The 10,173-nt window shown below is 40.7% G+C and overlaps 1 protein-coding gene across 1 annotated transcript; it reads right to left on the reverse strand.

Annotated features, from left to right (window-relative positions):
• Nucleotides 1-1,199: 1,199 nt before the first annotated feature.
• On the reverse strand, nucleotides 1,200-3,966 carry LOC105473297 (myogenic factor 5). The gene is made up of 3 exons (XM_011727035.2): nucleotides 3,314-3,966; nucleotides 2,444-2,519; nucleotides 1,200-2,030 (listed from the first exon to the last, which is right to left on the reverse strand). Exons 1-3 carry the CDS (start codon nucleotides 3,812-3,814, stop codon nucleotides 1,840-1,842), a joined length of 768 nt encoding a protein of 255 aa, XP_011725337.2. The 5' UTR covers nucleotides 3,815-3,966; the 3' UTR covers nucleotides 1,200-1,839.
• Between the last annotated feature and the right edge of the window lie 6,207 nt (nucleotides 3,967-10,173).

Consider the following 10,173-nt stretch of genomic DNA (forward strand, 5'->3'; position numbering starts at 1 on the left):
TTATGTTGGAAATATACACAAATCTCTATCATGCCCTCTTGAATTCTCTTCATGTAAAATCCTCACACTCTTAAATCATGAGTAAAGACTTATATCTGTGGGCTAAAAGTCAATGTCCCCTGTCAGACCATGATGCTAACAGAGTGACATTGGCCATTATATTTTTTAACTCAGCCCTTATCCCTCCCTTATGGAATGATTCCCATTCCTTTAAGCTTCATGACTGCATAAGCATGAGCAAATCACATCAGAGAGAAAGAGAAAGCTTTCTGAGAACAGTGGCATTGCCAAGCTCTAGTAAAGAGTCTACATGCTTTTTAAAAATTAATATATGTAACCACAAATCGTTAGGAATTTTAAACTAACGTAAATATAAGAGGATTAAACAGTTATCAATATTTGTTCTCTGCGAACAGCTACTTTAGATACTTTAAGGATCTCTTTTTAAAATCTCTCTCAATGATAAACCTGTGAGAATTATCCCAATCATTGTCTCAACCTGATTTTCCACTTAATTGTTCAATTTTTTCATACCAGTTCTTTCTAGAGGAGATTTAGGGTGATGAATACGAGATACGTCTGTTTTACATACACACATGCACACACACGCATACATAATATGATTAATACAATAAAATTTAAAAGGCTGTAAAAAGGAGGAAGACAACTGAATCTGTCTCACTTCAGTATAATTTGTGTAAGTTTTCTTATGTTGGCACTCTGGCCATATAAATCAACCCAATACCTTTAAATATTTTATTGACAATATTAGTATATATTATCAAGATATTTTCAGGCAGGTAGAAAAAGTAAATATGACTTAACTCACGCCTTCTATTGTACTATAGGTATTAAAATGATGTAATATTGTATAGTCTTTTTTTAAAAAGCATGTGTTATTGTCCTGAATAACCTCTATCTTCCCTTCACACACAAATGACTTGATAGTATATGGTACAGTTCTAAGATAAAGGAAAAGTTTCATTTAGCAGGCTCACTTGAAATATATTTAAAAGAAAATATGATATTTTCATTTGTGACATCAACAGGACCTAAACTGGGTTAATGAAAATGATAAATATTCAGATTTATCTGAAAAGCCAACTGTTTAAGAATTTTCAGCCCACACGTAAAGATTTCATGTCAATGAATAATAATTCCATTAGGAGTGTTCTTTTAAAAGATCATGAGCCAAAATATTTCTTGTAGTAAAAAATTTTATTTATGGTGGAATTTCCAAAATTTCTTATATCTTGAAATTATCCACAAAGTACTATTTTGTGCTTACATTTAAAAGATACATTTCTTACAAGAAAAGATCAAAATATATACATTAGGCAGTATTGTTATATTTTTATTTAATACAATATAACTAAAGGATTAAAGAGAAAAGAAATAGTTAAATATATTTAAAATTCCATTTAACTGATTCTCAGCTACCTTAATGTTTTAAAGAAAAAAATAAAGCTCTAAACACCAGAGACATTTTGATGAGCAAGATTTTATATATATATATATACATATACATGTATATATATATATATATATAGCATTGCAACAAGCTATCCTCAATGAATTGCCCCCTATCAGAAATACTATTATTGGAACTATGTATTAATATCTAAAGCAAAGAAGAATAAAGAAGAAGAAAGTATTATTTGCAATGATGACTTTTTAGTTAAATACACTTTCTTATAAAGTGGCAAGGTAATCTTTACAAATTTACAACTGAAAAGAAATCTTTATATACATGTTGTCTTGGTTTGGGACTTTTTGAAGCCTTCTTCTTTCTGTGTATTAGGCCCTCCTGGAAGAAGTGATATAGACCAGAAAATTAGTTCATAGCACATGATAAATAAGCCTGGAACTAGAAGCCCCTGGAGTTGCAGGCTGTGAATCGGTGCTGGCAACTGGAGAGAGAGACGCCGGATCCTGGAGAGGCAACCCAGGTTGCTCTGAGGAGGTGATCCGGTCCACTATGTTGGATAAGCAATCCAAGCTGGATAAGGAGCTTTTATCTGTGGCATATACTAAGGATACAAGGAGAAAAGCATTAAAAAATAATTAGCCCAAGATAGACAGACTTGCTTATGTTGCTCTTTAAACTGTGGGTCAGCTCCTCTGACACCCAGAGGTCAGGTGGTCACAGAAACCCTAACATAGAAATTTGCAGCAAATATCTGGCAATTCCTGAGGGGTAGAGGTGCGGAGTGGGGAAGCCCCCTGATAATATTTCAAGCGACAGTGTGTGTGCATGTGTGTGTGCGTGTCTGCTAGGGGGATTTGGAGCAGAAGATGTGTTTATTTTGCTTTGCCAAAGCCTCCCTGTAAGAACCATCACTTCCATTCCCTTCCCCAGTACTGTCAGGAAGAACAGAATTTTATAGGCTGAATTGTCAGAGTGAACCGGTCTTTAAACTCCTGTGAAGTTATCAATTCTTACCATTTGATACATCAGAACAGTAGATGCTGTCAAAAGTGCTGCTCTTTCTGGACCAGACAGGACTGTTACATTCGGGCTATAATACAAGACACACAACAAAGTTTGTTTTCAGGTCTTGGCAAAAGATGTTCTGACCAACGGTGAGGCTGTGCTTGCCCACCAGCTCTGTAACCGAACACTGTCAATCACCTTCACTGCCTTGATTTAGGAAGAGCTAGCCCTCTCCAAATTCCCAGGGCACTGAGGTCAATCTCTGTGCTTGAAGAAGAAGAGGGCAGCAGCAAAGGGAAGAGGGGGTGGAATTCAGCAGCAATGTGCATTGGGTTAACCATGCAAAATGGATTGGAGTAGAAGAAAGCCACACTAATTCAGGGAAAGAACACTTTCCCAGGACAAAAACACATTAAAACCTGGCAGCCTTGGAGCAAACGCCCTCTACAAAGAATGCATCACCATCTTTCAGCCAGGCCTCATTGGAGCAGGAACTGGGGTCATGTGGGTATTTCTTTCCATTTCCTCATTAAGTTATAAACGGTGCCTTTAGATATTAGTGTAGCGCATGATCCACAGATGGCATATTTTGAAAATAAATTCAGGAATGGAGAAAACATGTGAGTGATCATTCACAGCCACCTATCTCCCATGTCAACCCTCGATTACAGTGTACACCTAGAACCTGCTAGAAAGTCAAACTAAAATCTCGTTCAGCAGCGGTTTGGGGAGTCTTTCTAAATGTGGACCCCTCTCTTATTTTAAAGCAACTCAGCATTTGCCTCCACCCCACTCTCCCCGCTACACCTGGTTAAATGAGGTGTAAGGACTTCAGAAAAGATTAGGGTAGCCTAGCTAGGTACCAGATCTATTGCTTACCATGCCATCAGAACAGTTGGAGGTAGGGCTGGTGGGCTCTGAGCAGCTCTGTCCCGGCAGGCTATAGTAGTTCTCCACCTGCTCTCTCAGCAACTCCTGTAGGCTCTCGATGTAGCGGATGGCATTCCTGAGGATCTCCACCTTGGGCAGCCTCTGGTTGGGGTTGGTCGTGGTGCACCTCTTGAGGGTTTCGAAAGCCTGGTTGACCTTCTTCAGGCGCCTCCTCTCGCGCATGGTGGCTGCCTTCCGCCGATCCATGGTGGTGGACTTCCTCTTGCAGGCTTTGCAGGCCCACATGAGGCAGTGACCAGCCTGGTGGTGGCCGGTAGGCGCTCGCACGTGCTCGTCCTCGTCTGAGCCCTGCAGCTCTGCTTTGTGCGCTCCGAAGGCAGCCACTCGCGGCACAAACTCGTCCCCAAATTCACCCTCGGGGGACGGGATGCAGGAGCCGTCGTAGAAGTACTCAGAAGGTGAGAACTGGCAGCCATCCATCACATCCATCCTGCAGAGAGGCAGGCGGTGCACCTGGATGGCAGCGAGAGGGATAGGGAGAAACCGGAGCCTGGCGCCTCTGCCGACGGGCGGATCCCGGGCGGAGCTCCCTGGTCTCTGGCTCCGGTAATTAACAAGGGCAGACGCCTGTTGGCCTGGGTCGACAAGCTGGGGTTGGGGTTCTTTATATATTCTTTCGGGAGGGAGGCCGGCCCCAGTGGCCAGGCACTATTAGCATATCCCACCGCAACCCCCGCAGGGGCTGTCTGGACAAACCTCCGCCTTTGCTCTAGAGACAATCCGCTGTGTACTGCCCCTTTTGACTCTAATGGTTTTACTGCATTTCTGCTGGGGCGGGAGTGGGTCCCCAACCTGCTCATTTGCACTCTTTAGATAAGCTAAAACAAGGGATTACTTAAGGAGTGTTCCACACAAAAGTAACGAAGGCAGTCCAACTTTTTGCAATTGCACACATATTTTAAAATAGTGACAATAAATAGAAATCCCTTTCACTGGCACCAAGAGCTGACCTGCCCTCCCAGTCCTGGGCATGAGGAATCACCTGATTTGGAGGTGTTTGTTTCTCTTTTTCATGAACTTCGATGATCTCGAAAATTTTTTCCAGCCATTGGATTGAATAATGGTGGCTAAAAACTTGAAGTGGCATTTTCAAACTTGGAGTGAATATATGGTTTGCCTTTTAAAATCTGTTTTGTATAGCTTCAGATGAGTAAAATTTTGCTCTGATTGTCATTTATTCTAGGCTCTACCTTATTGAGGGTAGGGAGGGAGGTTTATTTTCCCATGAGGGGGCTTGCTCTGAGTTCTCCCTGTATGTCTGCTCATCTAAAAGGAGGTGGGGCACAGGAGGGCCAGGTGACCAGGAACATTCCTCCCGTCCTTTCTTCCTTCCTTTTGCCCTTCTGCACAGTATTTGCTGAGCACCTTCTCCTTTGTGCCAGGCGCTCCCTAGATCCTGAGCAGGCCAAAGACCTGCATTGAAAGTGTCTCTGAGATTTCCAACAGAAGCCCAGTTTTCAATGGCAAACTCCCTTTCCAGGGGGCGAGTCTCCTTTCTCCCTCTCTTTCTGCTCCGCCCTGTCATTTCTACAGACTAAACAGCCAAGCTGGGCTTTGGGGTTGCTAATTTTCTGCTTTCAGGCAAACTAACACCGTTACAGATGCGTCCCAGCTGCTGCCACTGCAATCCTTGACTCGTGTAAAATTTCCAACTCCTCAAACCAGGAGTAACTTCACACACTTCAGTGACAAAAGCCTTCCAGAAAAGCAATCACAGCAGGGTCTTTGGAACTTCGATGGATAGAAGGCAAGAGGGGAGGGTTGTCATTTAAGTGAGAATGAATCTATTACTCAGCTTTTACCAATCCTCCTCCACCCTTAATCCACTTTCAGGTTACTTGGGTTGGGAGGCGCTGTTTATATTTAGGAAAAGCAATTACTTAAGGTCTACACAATTAGTCTGGGGTTTTGGACTAGGTCTTGTGGCCCAGTTAAAAGAAGCCAGAGTGTTCTCAACTCAACCTAGGGTCACCCAGTTCAATAAATATTGTGGCTCCAAAGTTATTGGGAAGAGGAGGGAGTCTTCCTTCCTAATATTGTTATTATTATTATCATCACTATTTCTTTCAGTGAATGGAACTTTGTACTTTTTTTTTTTTTTTCAGAATTATTTTCTTAAAGCAACCTGGTTCATCCAGCATCTTTAGGGGCCAGAGAAGTATCAACCTTTTCAGGGTGAGATCTTCTCTCTAAAGTGAAGACCTTGAAAACCAGAAGTGGGAGAGTGACACTGTCAGTCACTAAGGTTTGCTAGCCACATCATTGCTGTCTCCTCTCTTCTGTCCTGTCATTTCTAAGACAAAGCTCTCTCCTGAAAATCAGGCTCCCTCTCACACCAATGGGCTGCTTAATCATCTGACCAGTGGGAAATCCATCTGCACCTTTTTTAGTGCTATTAACAAGTCGCTGCCTTTGAAATGAATACGGTATCCAGGGCTACGCCAGATAAAAAGAGGCAAGTTCAAGAAGAACCCAGGTGGAATCTAAGATGCCATCCACGCTGGTGGAAACATTCAAATGCACAGCAAATGCAAAGCACATTGCTACCTCTGAAATACAATAGTGGGTAGATATCCTCCCCCGGGAATTCTCAGCCAAGTCCCACAGTTTCTATCAGCAGCCATATGACCACTGTTTTATTTTTTTTTTTTTTTTGGCTGTGGAGTCCACAAATGAGCTCAGACTTGTGATTTGGACACAAATAAACTTGGTCTTTAAAGTCTGAGTGAAAGTTAGAGGTTACGCTTCTGCTCATCGTTCAGCTAATTTCTGAAAGCACTTACTGTGATTTGTACTCAAGCCCCTCAGCGTGAAATATTTTTAACTAACAATTATTGAGAATTTTCTATTTGCCGCGCACTGTTCTCAACCCTTTCCATAGATTAACCTAACAATTAATACTCCAAACCACCCTGTGGGAGCTATTATTGGACCCATTGTAGAAAGAAAGTAAACCCGAGCTCCAGGTACTAGGTTATTTGCCCCAAGGTCACACAGGATTGGAAACTAGGCATCCTGTCATCACAGCTCCTACTCCTAGAGGTGATTTTGTTCGTTTTCTTCTTCAATTAATTTAGGCTCCGTGCGCTTCCTTAGCGCTCCAGAGCATAAACTTACAAAAGCTGGCTACTCAACATCTTTCCCTGGTTCCCGTGCCTGGGAAGACGCTGTCACTCAGGACCCTCTGTCAGTAAGGGCAGTTCTCAGAGGTTAAAGCTGTCTTTGGTAAGGTGATCTCAAAACAAAGTTACCAGAGTGCCGCGAGCAACTGGAACTAAAGAAGCCGAGAAAACACAAGCGCCCGGCGGCTTAATGGGACTTGCTAGCAGGAGAACAGGGTCCGGAGTTGAGAGCCCTTGGGACGCAAGTGCTGAAAATAGGATCTCAGAGCACCAAAGTAAAAAGAAATAAGACAAAACTTTTAAAACGCTGTCAGGGGCGAGAGAAGAAAGAGAGAGAGAGAGAGAAAGAGAGAGAGAGAGAGAAGCAATATGCTAAGAAGGTAGGCAATCAGCACCACAAAGATGGCCAAGGCGTCTCGATTCAGGAGCGGTCGCCCTGCTCTTTTCTCAGGGGAGACCTGGAAGGGGAAAAATAAAGAACTGGGTGAGCAACATAGAGAAAAACTTTTTTTTTTTTTTTTTTTTTTTTTTTTTTTTTTTTTTTTTTAATGCGTTGGCCAGGGAAGCATGTAAAAAGTTTTAAAAATGGCTCTAAAAAGATCTACTCAGGGCACCCTTTTGTACTCAAAATGGGACTAGATTGGCTTTTGCTCCTTACACAAAGAATCAAAATAAGTTTTCCACTATTTCTGCAGAGAAGTGAATTTCTTGCATGCGCAGAAAACGCACATTTATTTCATATGTAAGCAGGTTGTTAGAAATGACACTCCAACACTGTCTGCTAGGAAAGTCTAACAGTGGGTAGATGAGGGGAAGAAAACCCAGTCACCTCTGGTGCTATAACTGGATACCCACAAAGGCTCTGGTGAAGTAGATTTTTTTTTTCATTTTATATTCTGAAAAAAATAAATACATTTGATTTTCTTATAATTTAGAATTATAACCAGGTTCTAATTGCAATGACCTTTAAGTAACATCAACTTTTTTCTCTCTTTTTTTTAAGTGAAATCTGTGTTAGTTTAAGCATTTTGGCAACACATTAATAGTGATGGACAGACCACACCAGCAAAATGATTCTCATACCTTCCTCTTCTAGTAAATTTTGCCCACCCTAGGCTTTCTGCATTATTGAAAATTCTCTATGCTTTTCTTAGAGAGAGAAAACAAATACATATAGAAGGATACATCCGTTCCATTTCACTTCTGCCCCTACCTGCAGATCCTTATCAACTCCTGTACTAAGGGAATTATTCTTGATATTTTTTGTATTATAGATGACTTCACAATGTGCTAAACAATTGCAAACTGCTATTAGCTCTGGGAATCAGGCACACCTAAGTAAACACATTAGTACCTGCCAGAGCTGCTGGAAGAATTTGTGAAGACAGCTGAGGAAGACATTGGCCTCTGCTTGAATTAGAGGACTTCCAGGAGAGATCAAAGGCCTAAGTAAGGACATTTAGCAGCCTTGAGAGTACAGAAAGTAGCCAGTTCTTACAGCGTTACCTTTGTTGCAGCACATGGCATAGCCATTCCATCTCAGAGTGACTCTGAACTAGGCTTGCAAAAAATTTGCTTTTTTCAGAGTGAAACGTCTACGATGGAGGATCATCTTTTATAAGTTTAATAGTTTAAGAGAGTGACTGGAGGGGCCTGTCAGAGAAATAGCTTGGTGGTTTGGCTCTTTGAGAAAATAATATGTTACTGATAATTTATCAGTGCATTGGATTCGGCAATTAGATATTCAAAGTTTAAACAAAAATGTTAAAAAAAAATTTCAGCTATGGTGTTGTGGGAGAGTGATTTGAAATGATGAAATGGGATAAAATATTACTAGAAGATAAAAACAACTGGGTAAACTAACTTTAGTAAAAAAAAAAAAAAAGTCTTAATAAGGATAGAGGTCACTTTCAGCATCCCAAGATTTCTCTGCTAGTTTCAGAAGTAGCTGTGAACCGTAAATTCCAGCATTCCCTCCACCCCCAAAACATACGCAATAGTTTGGAGAAAAATAAATAAGACTGTTAGACATAAGGGGATTTCCAGTGTTCAGGCTTGGAATTCAGTGATCCAGGTATTAAAATTAGTATGAAAGCCGACATTTGATTTTCTGCAAATCATTTCTGTAGTAATATAATAAAGAAAATCGCTCATTATTTTGTACTTGATAGCTTTATACCTGCCTCTGGAAAGAGGCTTGAATTTAATCCCAAATTGCTTATCTTTACCAAGTTATTATGTCTTGATTTTCTGCTTCCACAGCCCTGTTTATTTTGGCTTTGGCCTCAGTAAAGATTATCATCATTAATATCAAACAAAAACATTTTAATTGCAAACACACCAAGGATTTCATTGGAAAGCCTAACATGTCATCTGTAGCAGTGGAGGTCACATGAAGTCTTTGGGAAATATTTGCTCTATTTAATGAAGAGACTTCCATAGGCAAACTTATTCCAAACAATTTCTCAAGTTACCCAGCTAAGAGAGATAGAAAGGATTTGGATTGCAAAGACTGAATAAAATCCATCAACAAGTAAAGTCCATGAATTAATAAAAGCATTCTGCTGTAGAGCCATTTATAACACAGATCTTACTATAAGTATATGCTAAATTATAAATTAAATGAGTTCACTTAATCAGTTACATTATTTTATTTGTGTTGCATAATAAATTTGAATTTTAAAAATAGAAGTGTACAGATATACAATTTAGGGAAAATCCCTATTGATTCTCAGGGAGAAAATGATGGGTATCTAATAAGCATAATTAATGAGCATAGACACTACCCAGACATATTCACACATGTTTTGGTTGGATAATTTGAAATGCTTTACCACTTACTTTTTTAACTTACTGCTCTAATTTGGAGTTCACTAGCTAGCCACTCTTGAGAAAGAGCTTTTGGAAAACAAATGTCAAGGAGAGCCATATTTTTCCCCAGACCGTAAGATGTTGCTTATTAATTTCCCAAGGCAAGCTGGGCCCAGTGGAATGGGCCTGTAGTCCCAGCTACCTGAAAGGCTGAGGCTGGAGGATCACTTGAACCCAGGAGTTCAAGCCTGGGCAACAGGGGACACATCACCCCTTAAACAGAAAAAAAAAAAAAAAAAAAAGAGGAAAGAAATTGCCAATGTGCCAAGGCATCTCTTTCACAGAACATGATGGTTAAGAACACAGGCTTGAATCCATTGATAATTGACTGGCTCTGAATCCTGGCTCTATGCAGTACTTAACCAAGTGCAGGAAACTCTGTTCCACGGATGTTCTTTAAAGTAAAAGTAATAGCAGTACCTCTCTCATCTGTTGTAGGATTATGAGTTAATATTTAAATACTAAGAATGGCTCATTTATGTTGCTTTTGTTCTCATTGTTGTAAATACTTTCCCCAGCCAGATCAAAGAAAGGCTGAAGAAACTATGACTTTTGGTGGAAGAAAAGGGTCTTTGAATTGACTAATGAAGAAGAGAGCTGGCATCTAGTGTTTATTTTGTGCCATTTTGGCTAAGCACTTCACATGTGTTATCTCAGTGAATCTTCACAACCTCAGGAGGAAAGGGGACTAAGAATGATCAGTGACTAGGCCTAGACAGTGGCAGCCTGGATTCCATCTAGGTAGTCAACCCCACACAGGCTCAGCAGTTTGCATCCGCTAAATCTCCCACCTGC

This window comes from Macaca nemestrina, chromosome 10, assembly GCF_043159975.1.
Source record: "Macaca nemestrina isolate mMacNem1 chromosome 10, mMacNem.hap1, whole genome shotgun sequence".
In the NCBI taxonomy this organism is placed as follows: domain Eukaryota; kingdom Metazoa; phylum Chordata; class Mammalia; order Primates; family Cercopithecidae; genus Macaca; species Macaca nemestrina.

Excerpts from the sequence above, each read along its gene's own strand:
- LOC105473297 (XM_011727035.2), bottom strand. The coding sequence starts at position 3,814 with ATGGATGTGATGGATGGCTGCCAGTTCTCACCTTCTGAGTACTTCTAC. Across the intron at positions 2,520-3,313 it reads CCAACTGTTCTGATGGCATG|CCCGAATGTAACAGTCCTGT; the intron begins GTAAGCAATAGA and ends CTTGTATTATAG. Across the intron at positions 2,031-2,443 it reads CTGTTCTGATGTATCAAATG|TATATGCCACAGATAAAAGC; the intron begins GTAAGAATTGAT and ends TTGTATCCTTAG.